The 27297-nt window shown below is 39.9% G+C and overlaps 1 protein-coding gene across 1 annotated transcript in view; it reads left to right on the top strand.

The window, feature by feature from the left end:
* Positions 1-27297, top strand: part of SLC4A4 (solute carrier family 4 member 4) — a 350038-nt gene that overhangs the window by 44595 nt on the left and 278146 nt on the right. The window contains exons 2-3 of the mRNA XM_042936217.1: positions 126-199; positions 17961-18140. Of these exons, the coding sequence (XP_042792151.1) occupies positions 127-199; positions 17961-18140 (253 nt within the window). The 5' untranslated portion in view covers position 126. The remainder of the gene's footprint in view (positions 1-125; positions 200-17960; positions 18141-27297) is intronic.

Here is a 27297-nt window from a genome sequence, read left to right as displayed (position 1 = left end):
GAGTGACTCTGCCCTGTTAACATGAACAGCAGCTTGCAGGTTAACCTGCCCAGAAGCTGGGCTACTTCAAGTGGCTCACTCCAGGAGAAGTCTGAGCATTCTTTTTTTCTTTTTTATTACTATAGGATGGAGGATGAAGCTGTCCTGGACAGAGGAGCCTCCTTCCTTAAACATGTGTGTGATGAAGAAGAAGTAGAAGGTGAGCTTCATGGGGCTGGGGAGGTATATGTTCATACACTCGTGTCTTTGTAGATAATAGCATCCATACATTTCATAGATCTTATATTCTTGAAGTTAAAAATGAAAGCTTTTCTATGGAGTTTTATTAGTCTGCACATTTTGCCTCAACACAGAAAGTAATTTTAAGAACTTCATTGGACCATTAGAATCTGAATCAGTGTGTTCCTGCATGGTTAAAAAAAGGGGGGCGTCTTACTTTTGAAGCAGGTGCCTATGGTAGCTGTGCCTTTCTGTCTAAAATACATGTTTCGCCAGATAGTTACCACCTTGCAATGACTAATTCAAAGAAGCTGCTAGATTTATCTAAATGTATTTGGCAGCATCTTCTAATATTCTTTCCTAAATCTTGCAGGGTAGAGAAACAGATGTTATAGAAGGAGAATGATATCATTGTTGCAGCAAAAATGGGTGTAAACTGAGGATAGACAGAGGGGTAATCATGGATGAGTTTCAGTTAGGAAATGATGGACAAACAGTTTTTTACTTAAAAAACCTCCAGGACCTCTTTTGTTAGTGTTTCCCAGTGTCTGTTAAAAAACAAATAAGAGTTAAATTTTAGTTAGTGCTATTTTGCTTTTAGTGTGCCTCTCTTTTCTTGTCTTTTGACTTATCAATAATGTGGGAATAATACTGTTTATTTGATAGTGAAAAGATAGGGCTTAATTAATATTTATTCAAGTAATAATGTGAGGGCATCACAGATATACAAGGTACTATAAATATTTACAAAGAGATTTAAAAAAATAATCAGAGTTGTAGACAGTATTCCTAAAGTTAAATGAAACTTGCAAGTGAACTATGTCATAAATTCTGCCCTTTAGAATCACCTGAGAGACAATTCGTACGTGTTTTGGAAACTGTAGTCTGATTGGTACCATTTGGTAAACATTTAATGCCTACCCAAAACTTGGACCAGTGGGGTGGGGGTGGGGGGTTGGAAAAAAGAATACTGTGTGTTCTGGAGTGATTCTTCAACCAGACTGAAGACCAGGTTCTGGGCACGCGATGCTCTTGTGCCTCCTGGAATAGTTGGAATAGTGTGGTCATTACGATGTTTCTCACGTTTGCTTACTAAGTTTCTTCTGACTGTGTAGTCTCCTCACCCCCCATTTCCCTCCTTTCCTCATTTATGCTCCTGACTCTGACTAATAAGAATTTGATGCCCAAGTTACTTAGGAAAAAGGAAACTACAGTATTTTCTTTCATATTGTTTTATGGGTTCCTTGCACTTTTACAACATGACTGTGGGAAAATGTCAAGTTAGTGAGAGCAAAATTGTAAAACTTTTGTCTTGAGATTCTTGTGCCCCTGTGTTAAGTCTCCGTTGTGGTGACTCTGTCACTGTCCCAGTATTAATGAGGAGATAAGAATCTTAAAGTTAAAGCATATGAATGTAAGAAATATGGTAGGATTGAATGAATGTATACTTTCGGGACAATTAAAGTTGAAAAATCAGCGAGAAGGCTTGGGAATGAGATGTACTGCGTGTGTGTGTGTTTTCCTTGAGAATAATGTTCTCGCTAAGTTCACAGGAGATGTAAATCACTTCTTGGGTTTATAAGGTCTGTAGGATTGACAGCACTCTACTGCAATAGGATATTGTACATGGGTTTCTTAAGGTGTTCACTAAGAAGTTTATTTCCCAAAGTATTATGCTCGATTTTCAAGCACGAACGTCATGAACAGATCTGTAGGCGAGTTTCTCTGAGAAGAAGCGGAAAGACAACAAGGCGTGGTAGACACATCTGTAAAATGGTTTGGCTTTGTGATGATTGAACTTGCCTCATGGATATTGTGTATTTTTGTCTTCTGATACGACTTGGGTTTTAATGATTATCTTTCATGTTGATTGGAGCCTGAGCTGATTACGCTTCTTTTGAGGCATGTTTCACTAGGTGCCTGTTCCTGAATTTTGAGACCCTATAAGGATGGTTGCTGATGGTGTCGTTATCTGGTGGAGAATATCCACCAGGGCAGGCTCTTCTACGGTACAATCTTGAAACTGCATTCAGGGACTATTTATTTCTAATTCAGTGCCTTCTTAGCTGACCCTCTCATTTTCCTCACCTGGCTTCATCTTGTGGGAGTGGAATCACTTAGATTTTATAGTCACTCCAGGTGAAGTATAAAGATGTTGAAATGGATGGGTTTTATGGCTTATTCGTGGTCTCAGTGGTTGGGAATGAAAACTGTCAAGACCTCTAATGAGGATTCATAGTTTGAAAGGGACTGTTTTCCTCAAGGACACGAGTCCATCTCATAGCTTTAACTGCAAAGAGAAGGGTGTATTTGAAGGAAAGCAGACTTTTCTCTTTGTTCTGAAGTGGTTGAGTTTCTGGTGCAATTGTGGAAGAAGTAAGGGCTCCAGTTTTAAGCATCAGAAAGCGCAAGTGCAAGGAGTGGGCCTACCTTTCATTTATATTATTAAATGTTTCCTTTTATCCACATAGGTATTTCTCTTCTAGGGTAAACATGGTTGAAGTATAATGCAGCACACTTGGCAAAAGGAAACTTAAAATAAAATTTTGTTGTTTGAAGTAATTTGCACCAATCAGATATGCTCCCAATAAGCGATTATGAGGGTGACTGAGGTCCAGTAGCTCTCGTTACTTTGAAGTGTTCGTGCTTTTAAAAGTCTTCTTAGGGTCTCTTAAGTTGTGATCATTGGATTCAGCTCAGCAGTTCTTTTACCGCTGTCGTTCTGTGAAGGGGCGACAGACTGAGCCTTCCAACCACACCCTCAGTTCACCTGGTTCAACTTTACTCTCTGGGGGTGGCATGATGCTTAATCCACGGTCTAAAAACTCAGTAGAAAACCATCAACTGCAAAGCTCACTGAGAATAGAGTGAGTCAGAAGAGGAGTCATCCTCTGTTTAAATAATGAATTTATGTGGGATATATTTAAAGACCTAAACCTCATTTTCACATAATTTCCTTCGTGTGCATTTGTGTTAATGATTTAAAGAGATACTCTTTAAAAAGGCAACCAAGTACCACTTTAATCTTTAAAATAAAGAGAAGCTTTTATATCTGTTCTTTCATTGGTTACCTCGTATCAGTGTATATGTATGCATGTATAGTTTTGTAAAGTTAACATTTTTTGGCACAGAAGGGTTACTGTGGATATACTCATTTAAAAATTTCATAGTATCAGATACTCATACTTGTTTCTGTACCAAAAGACTCCAGCTCCAGCCTCGGCACTTCCACAGAATCGGTCTGTAGATGACAAATTGGTAATCGACATCACCAGAATGATCCAGAAACGCTGGCCATGAGGGACAAACACACTAAGTTTTCATTTCGAACACACTTAGGGGAAATTGCCGGATTTTATTCTGTGAATCAGGGTTGAGATCTGAAGAGTCCCAGGTAGCTTTTTCCAAACAGAAGGAAATCCTATGGATGTTTTATCCTTAAAAAAGGCAGCCAAGATTTTGGATCTGTATGATATAAACAGATTACTTAATATTCTCATATTTTGCAATAGGGGAAAAGAGCAAACTCCACCTTATCCTTTGAGATAAGGCCTTGGCTCTGCAGGGCTAGGTAACTTCCCAGCAGGCATTGGCAACTCTGACTTTATGAGGAGGGGCCTTTTCTTAACATGGTCTAACCAGCAACTCAGGAAGCATAAAATACAGCAAGACAATATTGGCTGAAATGTGTCTCCATTTCTGAAGTTGTGATCAGTGCTCTCAAAGCTGTTGTGATATATTGTGGTGGTTTTCCTCTTCTGTTCAAAACCAAGTCCAGAAGGAAGTGTGCTCCCATCTGTCCAAATGGAAGAAGAATTTTACAAATTCCCATGTCTGCTGATGGACATTAAAGGAGAGAATTGTTAAAGATTCATGGAATTTAAGGGAGGATTATTTTTAGGGAAATAAAAGCAAAAAAGCAGAGCAGGGTCTGGGACAGAGTAGATGTTTCCTAAATATTTGTTACAAGAAGGAATTGAATAAGTGAATATATAATACAAACTACGTAAAGCATAGGTAGAATTACTTTATATACTCCTGTAACGTCTTTGTTTAAACTTGTAGTCAGAAATTTGGTGCCCTTAGTACTCTTAATCAAATGAGACAATACAGCCTCTAAAGATCCCGTCCTTGCTGTTACTGCTATTTGATTTTGCAGAGATCACTGACATATTTATATTGTTTATATGTCCACACTCGTAAGTAAAAGAGGACCCTGAAACATGTCTGCATTACTCTCTTTCCTTCCACTCTGGTTTTCGAAGAGCGAGGCTACACTGATGAAATGGTGACGATTGTCTTTTTGGAGGTCAGGATCTCCACATTTTACTGAGATGAAATCATAATGACTTAACCCTATTTTCCCTAGAGGATATCATGATGACGTATTTATGTGTATTGGAGGAGGTAGTATCCTAAGGAAAAAGTGGGGCTGGGTGGACATTTGTTAATAATTACAATGGTTGAAAACGTAATTGCCAAGAAGGAGTGAATGAAAACCTATCGGATGGGAAGGGAGGGGCCAGGTTGGAGCTAGGGCTATTCTGAGCACTGGATGTAAGTGTCCGGTTGCATTTTGCTGACCTCTTCTCCGCTGTTCACTCTTATTGCTCAGAAACTGTGTGTACAGAGGAAACACTTGGGCGAATATTGCTGAAGGAAAAGCCTTCTTAAAAGAAACCTGTATCCACCCACCAGAGAGCTTTAAAGAAATGTGGCGAGGTGTGTAAGGGTTGATCCTTGAATAACAGCGTGGGTTTCCCAGAGCAGGTTGTGCTCACACAGACCTTGCTCAGTGCCCTGCTTCTTTCCCATCATGGCCTCAGCTGAAAGCCCGCCAGGGTCCCTAACGCAGGCAACACTTAGCTCAGGAGCTATTTGACACCTCCTGCCACATCAGTGAAGTTAAATATTTGCATATAGAGCTCTTTAGCTTCAAGGGAATCCGATGTTAGTTCCTTGGGTTTTGAAACTGGAATGAGACATTCCTTCCCAGAACTTTCCAATTATAGAGAATTTCCCGGTTAGTACAGTTTGGGCTAAAGCCCTCATGAGGACACTTTCTGTCCTAGGTGTCTACATTCTTTTTTCACAGTAAACCATAAAAAATTGAACTTGGTGCTTGGGTTGTGTTCTGCAAGGATCCAGAAATTCCGAAATAATGTTCTTGCAGCAATTTTGTCTATAGATTTTTGTTTTAGAAACTTTTTATCTGGTCATATTTATGAAACATATTGTTTGATATTTGGCGACATGTTTGGCGTATTTTTTTATTATCTCATTTTTAAAAATTGAAATACTTGCTAAAGTTGTTGAAACGTGGTGGCTCAGCGTCAGTTTGGGAATAAAAGTTTTAAAACTTTTGCCTGATCTATTGCTGAATCATTGCATAAGTGAAGGAAGCAAATTGCAGTTTGGATTTTGGGTTTCTTGCTCTGTAAAATGAGAATAATAGAACATGCCATTTACCAAGGAAGCGTTGCAATAATTGTCAGAAATTACATTGCTGCTGTACCTGGCATTGGGGATAGGGGTGCTTTATACGGAATCACTTTCTGTACTTTGTCTTTCTGATTGATACAATTTCACCAATAATTTTCTGTGATTATTATCATTCCAAAAAATTCTAACTGGCTTAAAAGGTTTTTATTTGCTTAATTCATTTTTACCAACAGCTATCCTTTGCCTTCCTAACCACACTTGCATCTTATGTTGGAAAAGGCAAGCTAGAATGGTCAAGTGAAGTTTCCCAAGGCCTGCTGTCTATTTCTCTTTGGACTCATTCTGGTTGCCTTAAACTCTGGGCGCGAGATCTAATTTTCGTAATCACACTGCTCTAATCCATATTGCCCCCAATTTGTTAAATTGTCTTCCATGATTGTATACAGGGTAAAATACAAGTGTGTGGCTGTTGTCTAATAAAGCCTGTAAAAGTGCTATTTTGGAGAAGATTTAAGTGTATGGCACTTTCCCACCAATGAAGAGGATTCAGGGGTCAGTTGTATATATATGTAAATATATATGTACATAAATAAACACATCTTATATGAGATGTATATATTCCTCCTCCCCACCCAGCATAGACTAGAATAATCATATTCTTTGTTGGTTATTATATAATTTAGGTGCCAATTAGATGAGATTATGCAATAGTATAGAAATAAACCTGAGCTAAGTATCTCCCCATTTTTGTCATCACAAAATGCAGAATCACTGGGGGAATTGAGAATTGGGTCTGATGAGAGAGAATAGAGGAAGATTAGAATAAAGCTGAGTAAGGCTCAGTTGAGGCTTTCTTGTTGCTGTGGTGAGCTTGCTGGTGGGGTTTTGTTTTATTTTTTAAAATTTTATTTTGCTTTTTTGGCTGCTAGCATTTAGAGGACTGAGGTGAGAACCTGCCATGACAGGAGCTCACAGGAGGTTCCAAACACTGTGCCCCTGAGGCTGCTGATTGCCTGGTGGGATGAAGGCGAAGGTAGGGAGCGTGGTGGGTGATATCCATTGAATCAGCAGTATAGGTGACTTAAATAACTCCCTTCTCTGAAGAGCTGCAAAAGCTTTTAAATCTGGTTAATTGTTTTTACCTTTCCATGGAGTTAGAGTTAGAAGGCAGTGCTGTATCCAATGTGTTCACCTTTCTTTATAGTCTGCTGACTTTGAAAGGAGAATAGACTCTACTTCAGCCTCTTGAGACATTGTTTTACTGACTCTTTTCATGGTGGAATGCTTAATAACTTTTAGCAGGCCAAAACTTCTGAAAAAAATAGGTTTTGAATTTTAGTGATATTGGCCAACATATCAGCTTTAGAGGGCCAGAACTGCACATTTGTAGTTTTGTTAAGTCGCCACCCCACCTCCAGCTGATTATTAAATTTTCAACAGGTAATTCTGTCCCTACTGAAAAATAGAGACAATGTCTGGGATGTGGAATGAAAGCTTATAATTGAATCCAATGGATACATGTATTTGGCAAATTAGATCAGTATCTGATTGTTCAGGTACTTTTATCCAGTCTATGCCGTGGGTTAGAGAACATAGTCGAGAACCAGGAGTCTCAGAACCTATTTCTATTTCCGGCTCTGCCCTGCCTTTGTGGGTGACATGAGGCCAGTCATGCTTATGTGGTTACATTTCCTTTATGCAAAGTGCAGTTAATGACCTATCTTCTCATCTCCCTACCAGAGATGCTCTGAGGTTTCTTGGGTAATACCTGAAAAATACTATGGTATTGGCAGTAAGCCATCGACAAATTACTTAATTTCTGAACCTCAGTTTTCTTCCACAGAGAAATAGCATTTGTGCCTCCCTGTCTCCTAGTTTTGCTAGGAGTACTAGTAAACTAATTTGAAGTCCCCAGGATGAACCCAGTAAATTTAAGATACTGCCTCCCTTGGATATACTCCCTGCTTGTAATTTATTGCCAGCGATTGCTGTGACTGCAGAATGCTTTCAGACTGGAGCTAATACTGATATCCAGTAATCAACAAATTAGTTGATTAGTATCCGTGTTAACTCTTCTTATTAGCTTTAACTGATGCACAGCGCTTTGTTTTTCTTTAAGCTTATCAAAATGCTAAGAACAGTTGCAGATATAAATTCTGATATGTTGCTTTTCTGGGCTCACATGTATCATTGAATGCCATAACATATTCCAGTGCAGGCCACAATGAATGTATGATCAAATAAACCAGTCATTATTTAAGGACAAGGTTGTTGGTGTGATAATGTAGAGAGCGGATCATGTATGTGGGTGAGTTTGGGTGGGAAACGGGTATATATTTCCCATAGAGTGACATGAAGTTGAACTCTAAAGCATGCACAGGAGCCATCTAGGGCAAGAATGATGGAAACATCACAGGCAGGCATGTGTGAAGGCCCAAAGGCGAGAAAGAGATTGGCCTATTTGAGAAGTGGAAATGAGAACATTGAGGCTGGACCATGTGAACAGAGCGAACGTGGCCTGAGGTAGATAAGACCCTGATGATTCATGGCCTTTTATGCTATGCTAAAGATTTAGGATTTTATTGAGTATGCACTGGGGAGCCATTGCAGAAGAGTTTTAAGCAGGAAAGTAACCAGACAAAATTTACATTAAGTTTTTTTTTTAATGTTTATTTATTTTTGAGAGAGAGACAGAGACAGAGACAGAGTGCAAGCAGGGGACAGGCAGAGAGAGAGGAAGACACAGATTTTGAAGCAGGCTGCAGGCTCTCAGCCATCAGCACAGAGCCTGACGCAGGGCTCGAACTCACAAACCTCGAGATCATGGCCTGAGCCGAAATCTGATGCTTAACCGACTGAGCCACCCAGGCGCCACCCCCCCCCAAATTTGCATTTTTTAGAAAAGATCCCTTTTGCTGATAGATGGAGAGAACATCCCAGGAGGACAAAGATGAATGTGGGAGACTGTTGCTGAGATTCAACTGAGAGATGATTTTTCAGTTATACTAGCGTGGAGACAAAAGACACACCTGGGTTGGACTGGCAGGACCTGCGGAGAGACATAAGGGTACATGGGAGCGATTGCTTCTGGATTTCTGCTGTGAGCAATTTGGGAAATTCATGTGCCATTCTGTGGAGGCATGAGGTCTGTTCCCTCTGCAGCCAGAAAGGAGTTTGGAAAGGGAGATGGGTGAGAACGAGAAGAAGCACCTGGGAGAATAGGAGGTGGAAAGAACAGAGGAGAAGAATGGAAGGTGTTGGAAGAGCTTCACACTTGACCTTAGCCAAAAGGCCAAGAAGCGATGGGAGGAGCTTATGAAAAGGCGAGAGAGAAAGAAGACACAGCCTGGCTGGCCTCTGCTTTTCATAAGCTCTTCGTCCTTGGGATGAGCACTGCCCTGAGAAAGTCTAGGTCCTTGTCCCTGTTAATACAGTTACTGTCAGTGTTACCACAAGCAAATCACTTTAACCTCTCCAGGCTCATGTATCCATCTGTAAGGTGAGAATGTCGAGCTGTATTTTAAGATGCTTTTTTTTTTTTAGCTCTAAAAATTCTGTAACCGTTCTAAATATTTTAATTGGTTAAGTGTAATGGAGGACATAGAGGGAAAGACTAAAAGTTTTCTGCCGTTTCTCAAAGTGACCATTGGTGATCAGTGGAGGACAGAGGTCACAGGCAGAACATTTTCATATTTGGGGCAGTTTATGGAGCTAAGGGTTGTGGATTTAAACTGGTCATTCTATAAGACAGAAACATTTTCAGAGAATTCCTAAGCCCCTTTTTCCTTCTAGGTAATTACGAACTTGAAAGGACGAATTTTTTTTTCTTCTTCTGTGTTTTGAAGACATTGGAAGACGGGAGGGATGGCAATGGTGGGCTGGTACCATGGCAGTACTAGTGGGAAAGTGGGCAAGGAAACTTTCTATGTCTGGGAGCACCAAGAGTCCCAGTCTCTATGTTATTCACTGGCTTTTGGCTTCAGTTGGCTCACTGGTAAATGAAAAGGTTGAATCATGTGATGTTTTAAGGTTATTTCAACTCTAAAAGTATGATTACATGGTGCTATGTCTGAATGTTGTCCTTCTCTTTTCTGGGAGGGTGAGGAGAACCATAGCCAGGAAGATTCTGCAGTTGGCCTTATTCAGGCTATTTAAGTCTCTCGGGGCACTTTTCCTACTTCTTGGTTATTGTTTTAGTCCTATGGCATTGTCCCTATCTCATTAACCTATGTGAGAGGTATGTGAGAGGAGGGAATTATGTGAACTAATATTAAATATTTAATACTTGATTAGCCATGAGTGCATTAACTATATGGTGGATTATCTGTCTATAGCAACTAAAGACTATTCTTCCTATTACCCAGCCGGGGCTTAGGCCAGTGCTAAAAGGGAACCCATAATAGAGTTGGAGATGGACAATGTGGGTAGGATGAGAGTGTGAATGTGTGCATTTATGTGTCTCTCTAAGCTGCCTCTCTGGCTGCAATTGCAAATCCAGTTATCAGTGACCATTGGATTAGCCATTGTTTTCTCTCTCCCAACCCTGCTTCCCATTCAGTTGTGCAAATGGTGACCATAAGAGAAATAATGGAAACTGTCAGTTCTCAGTGTTTGGATCACAGGTGGATCTTATCTGACAGTATGTGTAGTGCACATTAAAATTCACCAGCCTCTTTTGGGGGTTCTGGGGTGTCAGGATGAGTGGAGGGTTCATCTTTCCTGTTGGGTGATTCTTCTTCACTCTTAGCACTGCCCGCCTGGCACGGGCCTTCCCAGGCCTTTTGGTTCCAATCTATTCTGCTCAGTCAAGTAAAAGGATAACAGCTCCTGGGGGTTGGCACTCACTGTGTGAAAGCTCTGGATGAAACTCTACCCAGAGCAGGGTGGAGATTGCCAGGCACGTGTTTCTGGGCAGCGTGAGGGAAGATTGAGGTTGTGGAAGGTGTTCCCTCTGTCAAACATTTAAACCCTGTATATTGAGTAAAGCAGCCCACTGGAGGGCAAGTTAGACGGTCTAAAGTTGGCTCTTCTGCCCTGCTCAGGGGTGCCTTTGCTAGAGAGCAGAGGGAGTTCACAAGTTGTTATCAGGGCTCAAGGGAGGGTGAGGAAATCGTGCTGTGAATTTTCCCTCACAGAAAGGGAAGGGAGAAGGAGATCAACACTTGTATGGCACCTTTGTGTACTTGGGTACCATCCGCAGTGAGAGACAATTTATGGACATCATTTGATTTGGATTGTCCATAAAAATGATCTCTCTCTCTCTCTCTCTCTCTCTCTCTCTCTCTGCATCTCCCTATATATGGAGTCTATACAGATACCTCTGTATATCTATATGCACCTGTATCTATATAGATATATAGAGATACAGATATACAAACATAGATATAAATATAGATTATATTTGGTGTGTACAGATGAGTAGAAGAGAGATTTTGCTAGAGCAAAGTTAAAATTACTTTGGAGAGTCAACTTTTTAGAGATTGTGAAGCACTTTAAGTCTTGTTTATTTATTAAGATAGGTTCCTGTACTACCTTTAAGTGGTTGTTCTAGCCTAGCTATTTTCAAATAATTGACGACGACCACTGAACATATTAAGTCACATGTCTTTAAAAATATTCACTACTTGTAACTTTTTATAATGCTCGTCAGTTTTTGCCTCTTATCAGCTATTAGTGATGGTAACTGTAAGAGAAACTTAACCTCAGTGTGTGCTCTTAGAATCCTCCTCTTTACCTAAAGGCTGTAAGTAGAACTTCACTAGAAATGAACACTTAAAAGACAGGTGTAGACGTTTACTCAGCTAAAGGACAGGTGGTTAACTGAGTAACCCTAAACTTGACTCCCCTTCACAACTTTTTCCTGTACCTGTTTGTTCCTGCCTAGAGATTGTTAGCATAATCATCATCATCATGAAATATTAAATATTAAAAGCACTGTGCTTTGTAAACATCAGATAACAAGCTGAGATTTCTTATCAGTCTTGCTTGGGGAACCTCAGGTTGCCCTAAGGATTTCTGGGAGGCTTTCAGTGGATAAAATTCCCATGCAGTTCAGTGGGAAGAAAAGTATTTCCCTGTTTTTCATCACTTGTACTATTTGCCTGCATGCCTAATCTTAAATATGATTGGTAGCATTAATATTAAAAGAGATTACTTATCAACATTCAAAATGATTTATAAATACGTAAGTAATATATAACTTTCTATTAGTAAACGTAGGCATTATTTTTTTTTCTATGTGAAAAGTGACCCCTATCCAAAATACAAAAAGGAAAATCAGCTCTTGTCCTGTGTAGTGGTATATGTTTGAAATGCAGACCCTCTTGCAAACACGTCGCATCACAGGCTGACTTTCCCCCTGTTAACTGCAAAATTACGCCGTGCCATTTGAAGCAGGTTTTCTTTTCATGAGTTGGTATTTATGCCTGAGTAGCAATGTTATTTGGGTTATATCTTATTAGAGCTGCTTATGGACAGTCTTCTGTGTTTGTTAGTAATAAGCTAACAAATTATTTGCATTTCATTTATTAAAGTATTTAGGTTTATAGGCACTGATATATTTCTTATTATATGAAGTGTCAAACACACAGCCTCTGTGGCATCTCAACTTGATACTATGATTTTGTTTAAGGTTCTTATTCCTCTACTTCTAAAAAATCTTTGACATTTGTTTTGGTTTAAGAAGTAAAGTCCACAGCATCTTTTTATAATCTGTCACTCATCTAGAGGCTCTGCCTCCTCTTCTATGTTTTTCTTTCCATAATTAAAATAGAGATAATAAATATCTCTTAATTTTGTTTCCCTCTGTTACATCCCTCTTGGCAATAGATACAACACGTCTTAGGCATCTTGGCTTAAGGCCAGCTTACTTTAGATAAGCTAGGGAAGGCAATATTTGACTTATATTTTGGGAATATTGCTGATTAGTTCTAGAAGAATGATACAAAGTGCCAGACGTTGTGGAATCTTTGAACTAGAGAAAACAGAAATTTGGTTGACTATAGAAAGAGTAACAATGGAAACATCCCTCAGTGTTTCCTTAGATATGTATGTAGGTGGATGGGGATGGCGAAGATTTTACCTGTCCTCTGGGGATCCTTTTTAGCTAGATCTAAATCTATAGGTCTAAATCTTTGCCTAGAAATCTACGCTTCTCCACAACCACCCCAGCCATTGCCATCCTCTTCCCCGACCACTGACATCTCAGATTTAAAAAAAAAAAAAAATTCATATAATTCCTTATTCCCCAAATAGTTTAGTGTGAAGGGAAAATAATGGGTGAAAATCTGGAAGAGTGAGGTTAGTGTATAAAATGTGTGTCTCAAAACTCTGCCCACCACTGGTTGGCCTGAGACTTGTCTCTTGTATTTCTAGCAGCCAACACGAGGAAGGAAGCCTAATCAGTTATAAGACTGATAGTATAAATGCTGTATACTATACAGCACAAGCGTCCCCCTGCCCCCCGCCAAGAAAAAAACAAACCAACAAATCACCACCAAAGTAGTGATGAAGTCCTCGCTATCTTTGTTACTGCCACTTGAGAGCTGTTTCTCCTGTGTGCTTTTATGAGTTTGTTGGTGACAGTATCCTTGACTTCCCTGCACCTTGGTTTCTTTGCTTGTATAATTACGATAATAGTAGTATTTACTTTGTGCAGTTGTGAGGATTGCATGAGGTAATAGATATCAGAGACCTAGCCAGAACCTGGCCCATTTGTAAGTACTCAATAAATAGTTGCTATCATCTGTATGTACAGTAAGAACAGTAATATGTTTCCTACAGGAGCTAATAGGTCTATCTTGCATATAGAGGCATATGTGGTTTCACTGTCCAGCGTTTTTGTAGAATTTTGAGTTTGGCTGGTGTAAAACCTTCTTCTGGTTTGTCTTCTGGTTTGATGGGTTTAATTCTACAAAATCCTAATCATCCTTGGTAGCACAGTGAGTATCTGTGACAGCCTCTTAACTTGAATGACTACAGAGTTTCCAGGTGTGAAAGTTTTCTGTTGGTCTGAAAACAGGATAGCAACTATCAATGACATTAGTTTAGAAATATCTTAGGAATTGGAAGAATTGGACATGATAGAATCACAGTACTGCTTTCAGCCGAGGTGGAGCAGGTGAGGATGGGAAGAGGCCAGCCTCACCTGGTAATAATTTCTGACCTTCGGAGATAACTAGGAAAGCCATGCTTTCTTCCCAGTAGTACTGGCTGTGGCATGGATTGTGAGATATTTCTCAAGACATTTGGAGTTTGTTGGGAACTTACACCATCTGTCAGAGAAAGGCATGCAGGGTATTTATTTTAACACATGATACTGAGGCCACTGCCAAATCAAGGACTCAGTGCCCTTTGACTCACACCTAAATGAACACTGTCAAATGTACATTCCAGTAGTTTTGCTTGATATGATTTTAGTAGCAAAAATGCAAACTTTATTTTAATAATATTTAAAACAGTCACCATAAATTTTTTTTTTCTATTTGAGTGTAGTCGAGACAGTCACCTTTTCTTATGAATTCTAGCTATTTTAGGAAAAATGTTGCTTCTCCTTTGGAAAGAAGTTTTTGGTGAAACTTTGGAAGCAGTTTTTGGTGAAATTTCTAGCTGAGAGGTCTTTATCTCATCTTACCTTATCTTTTATCTTATTTTTGAGTCTAAAATTGTCTTACAAGTTAAGCTGGTAACTCTCCCTGATTCTTTCAGCATCTACGGTTTTGTAGACCCTTGCTGGATTGGAAAGCTTGTCTGTCACGTTTCTCATTTTTTATTTTATGTGTAAAATAATACTACACCCTCAACCTTTGTATGTTTCCGAAGTGCTTGCTGTCATTTTATGAGTTCTAGTGTTAAAAATAGCCATCAATCTTCATGACACATCTCTGAGGTAAAGATATTTTATTGAAAATAAATATCAAAATCCACCCATGAGATTCTTATCAACAGTAGTATATTTTCATTAATTCTGCGTCTGTTGATCCTGAAGACAGGTGTTCTGTGGGAGCAGCAAGAATGCTTCCATTTGAGCTCATTTTTACTTTCGGTATTTTTGTAACTTGGCGTGTACAACTTATGAAATATTTGGTTATCACCTTGAGAAAGCATGCCTTACGCTCACTTTGCAAGGTGAAGTTGTCTTGCTCTCTTCCCCTGGGCAAAGAAGTTGAAGTGTAGAGCAACTGAGAAGTAATGGGTGAAACACAAGCACTGTCCCCAGGTGCCTAAAGGTTTATTGAACCTTAGGACCGTGTTCCTTCTCTTCTATCTGAACGCAAGACAGAAAAGGAAAATTTAGTTACCGGTAATGTGTGAGAAGAAAAAGGAGCATGCTTTGAATTTTTGCTCAGTGTCATGATTTCCTCATGACTCTCAGGAGGTAGTATCTTCTTTCCTCAGGGAATATTTCATTCTACTGTAGCGTAAGGATCCCCACAAAAAGTTCATGGCTGTGTGGGTACCAGCGAATTGTAGCTTCCCAGAGGCCATCACTGAAAGTGTCAAAAATGCTTAAGAGTGGTTGTTTGAGATGGACGTAGGTACAGAGAGTGCAGTACTACACATGTGCACAAGGGATCTTTTTGGGTTGGTGGCAATGTTCTAAAGTTGATTAAGGTGATAGTTGCAGAACTCTGTGAATATACTAAAAATCTTTGGGTTATACCCTTAAAATGAGTGAATTGCACCTCAGTAGTGTAAATTCAATTATACCTCAATAAAGCTGATAAAAATGTCTGAAATTTGGAGTGTCTTGCAAGGAACCATATTTCTGCTTGATATCTGGGCTGCAGAGAGCGGTATCATATCTGCAAGCTTCCCCACCTGTGTGAAAGTGTGTGATGAAGTGTGGGGTGTGTGTGGATGGGAAACATCTGAGGCGGGAGCTGGAGGAGGCAGGGAGAAGCTGAATCTTCTTCCTAAGGCAGGGGGAGGCATGTGATCACGATGTGAATAAAATGGCACTGTTTTTGTGGGGCTGCAACTTCAGTTAGGTCCCAGAAGGTAAGGTATGTTCCTCTCTGTGGGCTTTGCGAGCTTACTCTCTGAATCACCCTCTTTGCTTAGGTTGACAATGACAAGAGTTTCTAGAAATCTTACCTTAAAATCCTGTCAGCCCATATAAGCTGTCTTTTATTATTATTTTTTATTATTTTTAAAAAAATTATTTATTTAAGTTGAAGTTATTTAACATACTGTAGAGTATTGGTTTCCGGAATAGAATTTAGTGATTCATTGCTTACATATAACACCCAGTGCTCATCCTAACAAGCGTCCTCCTTAATGCCTATTACCTGTTTAGCCCATCCCCCCCCCAACACACTTTAAACTGTCTTTTTAATGACTTATCAAAGGTACTGTGTAGATTTGGGTAAATACAGTGAAAAATCTTCCTGTGTAACATCTATATGACTGATGTAACTAACCTGTCACTTTTTTTTTTTTTTTTGCTTGGTTGCCCTTATTTAATAAGATGTAGAAAATATTTAATGTGACAGGTTTAAAAATTTTCCAGCTTCTTAATTTTTTTTCATGATGTTTTCCTAATTCCTGAATGAAAGTGACCAACCTTTCAGTGTTTGTTTCACTAAAGAATTTGGTTGGCTTTGCTTACGTATATTGTGTGCCTTGAGATAAAGCTGCAGGACTCCCTTAGTAACTGGAGCACAGGAAACAATTGACACTGTTTCTTAATTCACATTGTTTCTGAGACATTTCCTACTTCCTAGTATAATATAGCTTTCCCATGAGAACAATTTGCTTGCAAATGGTTAGACACGATAAATTTCTCATTGGCACTCAGTCTGTGAGGAGCATTTCACTGTGCTTTGTAATAGTTGAGTTGGTGTGTGTGTGTGTGTCTACGTGTGTCGGGAGGGGGGAGTTTCACACTTTATATAGATGCCTCCAACCTCATTCCAAATACCAGATTTTTTTGGAATCCTAACCCATTCAGTTAGGGATCTGCATTCCTTAGTTGGAGGCTCCTTCCTAAAGGAGCATACAATTGTTTTAATCCTTCCAATTTAAGGGAACACCCCTGTGAATTACAGTGTTTTTAGATATGCCTGGTGAGTGACTGTGGAAAGTGACTCACAGCCATTTACGTGAGACATCGTGCGCGTACACGTGTTGCATGTTAGGTTGTGATATCATCTGGGGCACTGTAAAGTGGTCATCCAGGAATAATTCCAGAATGGGAAAGGAGATGGGGAAGATGATATAATCTCATCTAATTTGCAGTTCAAAAAGAAAAAAAGTTTTCACATTACTTCTGAGATAGTGGTTCCCACATTCTAAAGTTGTGCTGTAATAAAGTGAAAGTAAGTTTCCCAATTAAAAAAAAAAAAAAAAAAGATGTGGAGCTTTGAGTTCCTTTTTTCTTCCTGTCTTATCAGATTTTGTAAGAATAATACCACTTGTCAGTTTTGCAGCTTCTTCCATCCAGAGAACTAAAAGCATTTCACAATCTTTTTTCCTCATGCCCTTCTCTTCAAGGCAGTTTTTGCTGGGCTGGGTTTATTTTTATCATTGCAACAACCAGTTTTTAGAAACTTTGGGAAACGAAAAAAGAAAAACGAGAATGGCACTGTAACGGACATTCATTTTAGCTGTTTCCTAGTGTGAACATTTGAGTATTTCTGAAATCTTCTCTCCAAGTAGGTCTTATTTTTTCTCAATTTGTCCCAGTTCTAAGTCTCTATTCTGCTGATTTTTTTTTTTTTTTTTTTTTTTTTTACAAAAAGTTTTAATGCAAAAGCTTATCTCCAGTAGAATGACTTCTTGAACTTTGAGTTAGATCTTTATTTATTTATTTATTTTTGCTGCTAAGACCTCCTTTTTAAGCACTCTATTTAGTATAATCACAGACTCGTGGAAGGTTAGAACTGGGAAGGCCTTCAGGGATCACCCAATGTAGTAAGCCTCTTGTTATATGAATGATGAGATTGAGGCCCAGAATGGTTAAGGGACATGCTCAAGGTCAAGTAGCTAATTGAAGATGGAGGTTTGACCAGAATCAAGGGTTCTTGATTTCTGGCTTGGCATTTTTTGGTTTCCCTAGAGAAAAGTTCTCTATCCGGATGTAACTGGAGCATACCCTCCCAGAATCCTAATGCCAGCTAACAGGTTGAATTACACTCTCGGTCACGGAAAATTGGGAAGAGATTTTATCTTTCCAGTTTGTCAAATGTAAAATGGTAATGAATTCATAGACATTTTCTTCTGACCTGAGGAGCTTTTGAAATTTATATGCAGCAGAGAATGTGATTTGAAATGACTAATGATCTGTGTACCTTTCTTAGGCCACCACACCATCTACATTGGGGTCCATGTGCCGAAGAGCTACAGGAGAAGGAGACGCCACAAGAGAAAGACAGGGCACAAAGAAAAGAAGGAAAAAGAAAGAATCTCTGAGAACTACTCTGATAAGTCAGATGTGGAAAATGCAGATGAAACCAGCAGCAGCATCCTCAAACCTCTCAGTGAGTACTCCCTGGGTATTGGTTCTTTTCTCTGCTTCCATCCCATGTCCTCAGGAAAGACACTTTGTAGGATCTTGTGGCTAATGGGGAGGGACACAATCCTACTGGGATGGTCTCTAAAGGATAATGTCTATGGAGAGTCTTTTCTTGTCCTAGCAAGTTGTTCTAGGAGGAGGTCTGGTAAGATTCTTGAAAAGATCTGACAAAGTTTAGGCACACTTGGATAGTCTGGATTTTGACTAGTGAAAGAGGGCAGAGTGTTACACATGGTATTTAACTACAGTAATCAGTAGTCACTGGAAGACTCAAAGGCATTTTTAGATTGCTTTTGCTTAGAAATAGGTTCTATTGAGACAGTAGGTCAAGAAGAAAAAGAAATATATCTTATGTATATATATATATAAAACATATATATGATACGTTATATAATAAACTATCATATATATCATATCATATATCATATATATGTGTGTATATATATATATATGTATACGACATTGATGGCGTTATAGATGACATTTAACCAGGCTGTGGGCCAGGTTGATGATTTAGAAAGGAAAAGTAGAAAAATATCCCATAAGGGAGAGAAGAGTGTAGAGTACTATAGTTCTGAAAACGTCAAACATATTAAATATCATACATTGGGTGGAAGTATTAGTAAGAACAGGGTAGTAGGAGGTCAGAGAACACCCATAGATTCAACTGATACGGTAGACTGTGTGTTTAGGTATATGCTTTTGCTTCTTCTGATGTGGAGGATATTTGGATATCTGGGGAACTTTGTGGCTGAAGCGAGAACGAATATGTGCAGTAGAAGGGAGAAGCGATAGAAACACATGCCAATTTTGGGAGATCCTCCAACAGGAGCTACATAGTGACAGCTTTGTATGTTGGCAGAGCTCTGTACACTCTTCATCTTTTTGCTACAGTTGCAGAAATATGGAACCTGTAATAAAATGCATTATGGGTGGCACAGATAAAGCTCCAGTTCAGTCATTGCAGGTGATGAGAGGCCAAATTAGAATTAACAGCTCGGGAGTGTTGAAAAGTGAATTTACAGAGTTAAATTAAAGAGGGTGTGAAGTGTAGTGATGGGAATCTGTGAATCTCTTACAGTCTCACCACTGAAACTGAGCAGGTGGCTTAGAAGCTAGTGAGGTACTATCCTAAAAGAGGCAGTACAGATGGACCATCAAACTAGAGAGCAAAGGTTGCAGGAAAGCTTGGAGATAGACCATAAAATTGAAACTTAAAGGTATTAGAATAAATGTAAGACAGAAAGGACCAAAGGGCAGGAGATAAGAATTCTGTGCTTTTCATTAGAATGTTGGGGGGAAAGCCTTTCTGAAAGGAATCCTTACTATTCGGACTAAAATAATGGGGTCTGTTTCAAGCAATGTCCTTGAAATGCAGATAAAAAAGGTCACAGTGAATAGTCTGCAGGAACAAAAGACAACACCCTTCTCCAAATAAATTACTACTGTGTATCTGTGTTTGCTATCTGTTTTGATGAAGCCTGTGCCAGAACCCGAGGTTCTCTCCCCCGTGCATGTGTGTGCACGTGAGAGAGAAAGAGAGAGACAGAGACAGAGAGAGAGACACATACAGAGAGAGAGAGAGAGAAAGGGAGAGAGATCGATATCTCCCTCCTTCCCTCTGTCTCTAAGTCATCTCCCATTTTGCAATTTATGAAAAGGAGCGCATCATCACTATAAATACTAAAAAGGGAAAAATGCCCACCTAGACAAATGCGCTGAGGGATTTTGAGATAATTATGTACCAGCTATTTAGGAAGGGCAACAGAAACAATGCCAGTAACCTTCAAGTGGTAACAGGGAACAAACAAATCAGAAAGGTAGTGAGACTGAATGTGCATCGACCACAGTGGGGGTGGGGTGGGGTGGGGTGGGGGGAAGGGGGCAGTTGCTTTCTGTGGCATTTGGGAACCAGTTTGAGCACAGCATGTAAAATAAACAAGACAGTCCATTCTCTTTACCCTCAGAGGTCTCCTCCTTGTGGGGTACTGCATTGTTTTGTATACCCAGTTTCTGAAGGGATCATATGGAGAGACTATTTTTAAGGACTCACTTGTTCAATGATCATAAGAAAATTATTTGTAAATGTGTCTTTTATAGTTATTTTCTTGTTAGCCAATAAATTATGCTGTAATATCCCTTGATGTATTTGACATGAGTCATCCAATTTGACATGAAGGTCCTCTTAGAAATTTGTAATTTCTCTGCTGCTTGTCATGGGGACTAGATGAATTGGTTTTCTCTGGAGCACTTGTATGTAAGTCAGAACTGGTGCACCCACGTATAGAAAGGCATTTAACCCTAAGTTTTTGGGGGAAGCTGTGGGGCTCTGGCACCAGCATAACAACAAAATTCTCATGGGAAAATTCACTGAAATATCTGCCTAGTATACCGTTATTGTGTCTCAAGAACAACCACACACGGTTTCTGTTATTCTTGGGTCAGGGTGTTTGAGTTACTTATGCATATGGACATATCATGTCCCGTAGATCAGATTCCTGCATGAGCCTGACTTTCTGTCAGGTGATGCCTGTAACTTCTGGGAAAGTTATAAATGGAGTAACTCAATGAGAATCCTCTCTGATTCTTTCCTTGCTGACACCCTTATATACAATCCATCAGTGACTTTTATTGGTTCTACGTCTAAAATAGATCTGAATCTGTCTACTCCTTTTCGGTTTAACTGCTGCATTCAGGTGGAGGGAATCATCCTCTCTTGCTTAGACCATTGCGACAAGCTCGTTTTCAAGTCTTTTTCCTCACAGAGGCGACAATGATCATCATAAAGTGTGAACTGCGTTATGCTGCTCCTCTCCTCCACTGAAAATTTCCTGTTGTCCTTAGAATAAAATCTTGATTGGGCATCATGGCCCCCAGCGTCTCACCAGTCCTGTTATGGGTCATTCTTATCTTGCTCACTTTACTTCAGCCACACTGATTTTTCAGTTCCCTGGTGCCCAAACCTTTTCTGCCTCGGGGGGGCCTTTGCACAATATAGTCCTGTCTTCCTGGAATGGTCACTCTGTTCTTGTCCTTGTTAGCTTTTCTCTCTCTTTATGTTCTAGCTGTTAAAAAAATGTTTATTTATTTTGAGAGAGAGAGAGAGAGCACGAGCTGGGGAGGGGCAGAGAGAGAGAGAGAGGGAGGGAATCCCAAGCAGGCTCCACACTGTCAGCACAGAGCCTAACGTGGAGTTTGATCTCATGAACTGTGAGCCAAAATCAAGAGCTGGATGCTTAACTGACTGAGCCACCGAGGCACCCTAATGGTCTAGCATTTATTTATTTATTTATTCAGTCTTTAAAAAATTTTTTTTTAAATATAATTTATCATCAAGTTAGCTAACTTACAGTGTATATAGTGTGCTCTTGGCTTCAGGAGTAGATTCCCATGATTCATCACTTACATACAACACCCAGGGCTCATCCCAACAAGTGCCTTTTTCAATGCCCATCACCCATTTTCTCCCCTCCCCTCCCCCTCACATCAAACCTCAGTTAATTCTCTGTATTTAAGAGTCTCTTATGGTTTGCCTCCCTGTTTGAAACTGTTTTTTTCCCCTCCCTTCCCCCATGGTCTTCTGTTAAGTTTCTCAAATTCCGCTTATGAGTGAAATCGTATGATATCTGCTTTCTCTGACTTATTTCACTTAGCGTAATACCCTCCAGTTTTATCGATGTCGTTGCGAATGACAGGATTTCATTCTTTCTCATTGCCAAGTAGTATTCCATTGCATATTTATTTATTTTGAGACAGACAGAGATAACACGAGTAGGAGAGGTATAGAGAGAGAGGGAGACAGAGAATCCTAAGCAGGTTCCATGCTGCCAGCTCAGAGCCCGATGTGGGACTTGAACCCATGAAACTGAGATCATGATCTGAGCTGAAACCAAGAGCCAGATGCTTAACCAAATGAGCCACTGAGGCACCCTTATTGTCTGTGTTTTAAATGTTGTAGAGATAGGCCTTTTCCTATTACTCTATCTAACGTAGGTTCCCCAGGGTCATTCTTTCTAAGCCCTTTCTTCCCTTCATACTACATGCTTAACTGATGATTTTGTGAGCTTGCAGCTTTGTCTTGTGCTAATGCTAGATTGTTAGCTCCATGAGTGGTAGGATCAAATTTGTCTTGCTCAGTATGTTATTTCTGGCATCTAGCACAGTGCCTGGCACATAGTATGTGCCTAATAAGTGCTCATTGAAGAGTTAGTGAGTGGATTACTACAGAGGAAGACATAAACATTGCTTTTATTGGTCTGAATATTTCCCATCAATAGATAAATATCTAGTTGACTTTCTTGTTTTTAATCCTTGCACATCATCTTTATATTTCCCTGCTCTGCCTTCTTCCCTCGCCACATAAAATCTGGTCCTAACTTTTAATTATTCCACTTTGGAAAGTGCCTCATTATTTTAACTATTGCTAACGTGGTATTTTGGTCTGGGTAGATGACTCCCGAGTGTGTTGAATTGCTTGTCGCCCACAACTGATGGAGGAAATTCATCCACAGGGCACGTGGATTTATCATGTACACTTAAAAATGTTCAATATATTCCACACAGAATTTGGGCAGCTCAGCTTCAGAAGCCGTATTAAAGAGGCATGGAACTGAATCGTTAAGGGCATTTAGAAGAAGAAATAAGCCAATTATCTTCCAGTATTTAGGCACATCAGGAAGATGACATAATTAATAGGTTCATTTAGCTCATAACAGAGATGCTTTTTCTTTTCTCCACGGCTCTCATGTCAAGGCAGGGCTTCTCAAAAGTGAATGCGTGTTTTGATTCCCACACATCTGGAGCTCGGAGGAGGAACTGGGTTTGTTTGCCTGAGCTTGGCAGCAGCCCCGAGCCCTTACAACTGTTCTTCCCAGTGTGGTGTCCGAGCTGCCGCCCAGTTTGGGACACAGAGAAGGAAATGCGTGTGAGAAGGTGTGGCTCACTGAGCACCCGGGAGAGAGACTGGGGAAGAAGAGTGAAATGGAAGAGCAAGCAGGAGGAGAGACAAGGGAATGAGGAGGTGGTGTGGAGTGGGTGGTGGAGAGAAAAGTTAGATTGTGCTCTTTCTTAAAAATAATCCTTTTTGCCTCCTCCACCATGCACTTTTTTTTTTTTTTTTTAAAGTTAGCAGCTGCCATCTCTGAGGGTTGCCCAGAAAGTGGGTGGGAAGGTGGTCCTTGATGAGACAGGCCCTAGAAACACAACACGACTTCCCACCGTGGATGGTTTTGACCTCTGAACGTCTCATTTTGTTAGTGTCCTGGGATATTTGGGGGGCGGGAAATCATAGGCCACTTTGTGAGTGCAGAGACTCTGAAGATGTGTAAAATTTTAGGAAACAGAGCTACAAACAGAATGTGCTGTTCAGCATATTGGTCCGATGTGTAATGTATTTCTTGACAAGCTTCAACATGCATCAGTGCTTGGGGTGCTAACTGCTTCTCACACGTATGACTCGCCTGCTATGGAATCGTATTGCTAGGTATGTGCATATAGACACTCATTCAGTCTTGCGGTATTCTTTTTTTAGCTCTTTGGATATGTACCAGAACTGATGGGTTTATGCTAGTGAACATTGTTCTGTGAGCTGGGAACAATGGATGCCAGTTGGTGATCCAGTTATATTCAGGAAACTGAAACAGAGAAATGGGCAGCTGCTTTTGTTTGGTGCTTCCGGGTAAACGAACAGAGTACCTTTTCATAAGAGCCAAGATTATTTGGGGTTTTGTCATTTGACTTCCCCTTTTCCCAGTGCACACCCCTGTGCCCTCCCCCTACCTGACCTCATTCTTCATAGCGCATTCCTGTTTTTTCTTGACCTTTAAATGTTTTCAGACAAGACCCTTAGGTCTGATGTCATAAAGTGAGATTTCTTTATTTTCTGCATACCATTTGCATATCCCCAAAATGAATGGGCATGGTAGGAGAGAAGAGAATCTTTGGAATGTGTGTGCAATGAGGTAGCTTCTCATTTCACTGTGAAGAAACAAAACGCAATACAAAATAACTATATGGTCTCTTTCACCCTCTTTCTTATCTTATATAAGTAGGAGGAAATAGTTCTTCTTTAGGTCTGAAACCAAGGTTCTTTGTATTAAAAAAAATGATCGAAAACTTGAAAAGTTTGCCTTTTCAGAAGGGGCCCTTGGGATGTAATTCTACTGGGAAGGCAGTGGTTAGGAGTACATATTTGAGCCAGACTGAGTTTGAATCCCAGCTCATATCAGCAGTGCAGCCTTGGCAAGATACTTAACCTCTCTGTGTTCTAGTGTCCTCGTGTATGAGAAGGAGATAATCAAAGAACTTAATCCACGGTGTTCTGAGTAGTAAATGAGCAGTGCCTCTGGTTAGCAATGATGGTTAACAGTTATTATTTTGAGTTACTTTGAACAAGCTCATTTTCTCCCCCACCCATTGTACACAGGTCATGCCACAAGCTACATACTAAAACTTTGTAGAGATTCATATCCTGTGAACACGAATCATTCTTCTTTAAGGTCTTCTGGACCTTTCTACTACAGGTTCCCACTGTCTGTCCCTTTGCTTTAGCTCTCAGTGTGGCTCCTCACTCTCAATGGCATCTTTGAGGGAACTAGCCTAAATTCAGTCTCTTAACTTGCTCATGAGTGTCACCTGGATGCTGGCTGGAAGGTGAGAGGACCCATAAAACAGGACTTTCAAGGGGCAGAAATGGTCCCTATTGTGCTGCTCGTTTAGGTGGAATACTGCCACTTGCAAGTGACTCTGCTAACTGGCTGTGTTCTTGATTTTGGCCAGCAGTTGGAATCCCCAGTTCTGGGCCCCTGCAAAGCAAATGGGCTGTTTGCTCTTTCATGAGAAGGATCTCTTTCTGGCTCTTCGTGTTTCTCAGTGAAATTAATCTGGGGAAGAAAGGCTGTTGGGTGGGACAAGTGGGCAACTCAGAGGCAGTGCTGTACAGAAAGGAAATACGTTGGCATGCTTGTATTTTTGGCGGCACTGGCTTGGGTCACCAATGTTGTGTTTTGTGTGGTACGAATAATTGCTATGTATTCCTCTGTGATGCTGGTGAATACAGGAGGAATGTGTCATGGTGCCTCTGTCTTCCTTAGCCAGGTAACCATATACATCTCTCAGGGAGCTTTGCATTTCTGAAATTCAGTCGCTTGAAGTCACCTTCAAGTCACTTGAAGTGCCCTCCAGGTGGCAGTTCTTACATTATGGAAGGGTGTCGTTTCTTGTCGCCTCTGACTCTATTACAATAGTTATTCCATTTTATCATGCCATGAGATGTTATGAATAGATGTTACTTGTGTCATGGGAGAGTTGATGTTGCTGCTATTTATAGTGACTCATGAGTTCAGGAGGCCTCAGAAGGTTCTACTGTGCTCCAGATGCTGGGGCACTCAGGGTTAAAAGGAGGTTATGACTTGGGGTGGAAAGCGGGGGGAGGGGGGGAACCCCAGCAGTGTGTGGAATTTAAGATGTGAAATACATTTTAATGAAGTGAATGGGGCATAGATGACTGTTTGCCCTAGGCATTACCACCTAAGCAGAAGGCAGGACACATCCTGTGGTTTCGGTTCAAGCTTATAAGACAGGAAGCTTGAGGGTGTGAGCCTATTTGTGTGTGTGTGTGTGTGTGTGTGTGTGTGTGTGTGTGTGTGTATGTGTCTGATTATTGGAATTGTGTGGAATATTGAATATTGGTAGGGATCTTTTTTTTTCAATTCGAGTAGAGTTGACGCATCATGTTATATTAGCTTCAGGTGTACAACATAGTGATTCGACACCTCTATGTGTTAATACTGTGGTCACCACAAGTGTAACTACCATCTGTCACCATGCAACACTATTACAGTATCACTGAGTATTTTCCCTGGTAGGGATCTTGTTGAAGTGGTATTCTTTTAATAACTTTCCCATGGAAGGGGAGTGTTACTTGATTTTTTTTATCACATTGTTATAAAGGTATTGTGAGCATGAAGTCCCCATCATCCTGCTTTACCTTTATAATCAAAATCTCAATTATCCTTGATTCTTTCTGGCTCTTTTTCATCCATAGCTGGCCGCTCACTGAGTCCTATTGGTTTTTCCTTCACAGCCTCTCATGTCCTTTCCTTTGAATTCCTAAGGCAATATGTTCTTATTTGGGTTTTCAGCCTTTAGAATTCTTCTTTGAAATAGAAGGGACTTTTTCAGACAAGGCTGCCAGACACCTTAAATTCACTTCCATCTAGTCTCTCTCTAATTAAACAAACAAATAAATAGCAAAACTCTCCTAATGCTGCTTACTACTTACAGCAGGTTCCTGACTTGGGTTCTTACACGTTAAGAGTAAATTGACAATGCAATGGGGTTTCCTCTATTATTTTTAGTATTTTAAGTTGTTTAATGAAAATGATAGGTTTACTCTGTTTCTGCAAGGGCTTGAAGAACACATTTATGCTCATAGCAACTTTCCCAGTTTCTGTGCTCCTGTGGCAAGTACTACCAATGATACAAATTCTGGCACTTAGACTGGTAATGCTTCAAGTATTGACTTACCTGTTCCACTCAGGTATGTGCCAGCTCTCCAACAGTATCGTTAGAGCCCCAAGGGCAGTAGTAATATCTCATACTTATTTTGAATCATGTTCTGAAATAGCATATTCTTTGCTTGGATGCATAAATAAAATGTCCAGAAATTACCAATTAGCTTAAAATATTCTGGCCTGTCTGAGAAAATAAAAACTCAAGAGGAAAGGTTATGAGATTATTCAGTATTAACAACTACCTTAGTTAAAAAAAAAATGCTACCTCTTCAACCTAAGTCTTACTGAAGTGTGATTAAAATAGAAATCACCAGTGTTGTGCAACAGAGTGAGTTGAATTAATGGTGAAATGACAAGAGAGAAGGCCAGGAAAAGTGATCTTTCTCATGTTATATAGTTCTACAGCCTTATTTTACAATGACTAATTAGCACATAAATAAAATAGAAATCGTCTATGTTTTCAAAACAGAGATAAAAGTGCTACCCTGCGTGTACTTTTTTCTCATGGGAAAATATTAAAATGTGTGAAAATATGCAGGTTAATGTAAGAATGCAAAATATAATTTAAGATGGCATTTCTCTAAAGAACCATATAGCATGTTGTGTTGG

This window comes from Panthera leo, chromosome B1, assembly GCF_018350215.1.
Source record: "Panthera leo isolate Ple1 chromosome B1, P.leo_Ple1_pat1.1, whole genome shotgun sequence".
NCBI lineage: Eukaryota > Metazoa > Chordata > Mammalia > Carnivora > Felidae > Panthera > Panthera leo.
The sequence above is the reverse complement of the archived record's forward strand: the minus strand, read 5'-3'. Positions and strand labels throughout refer to the sequence as shown.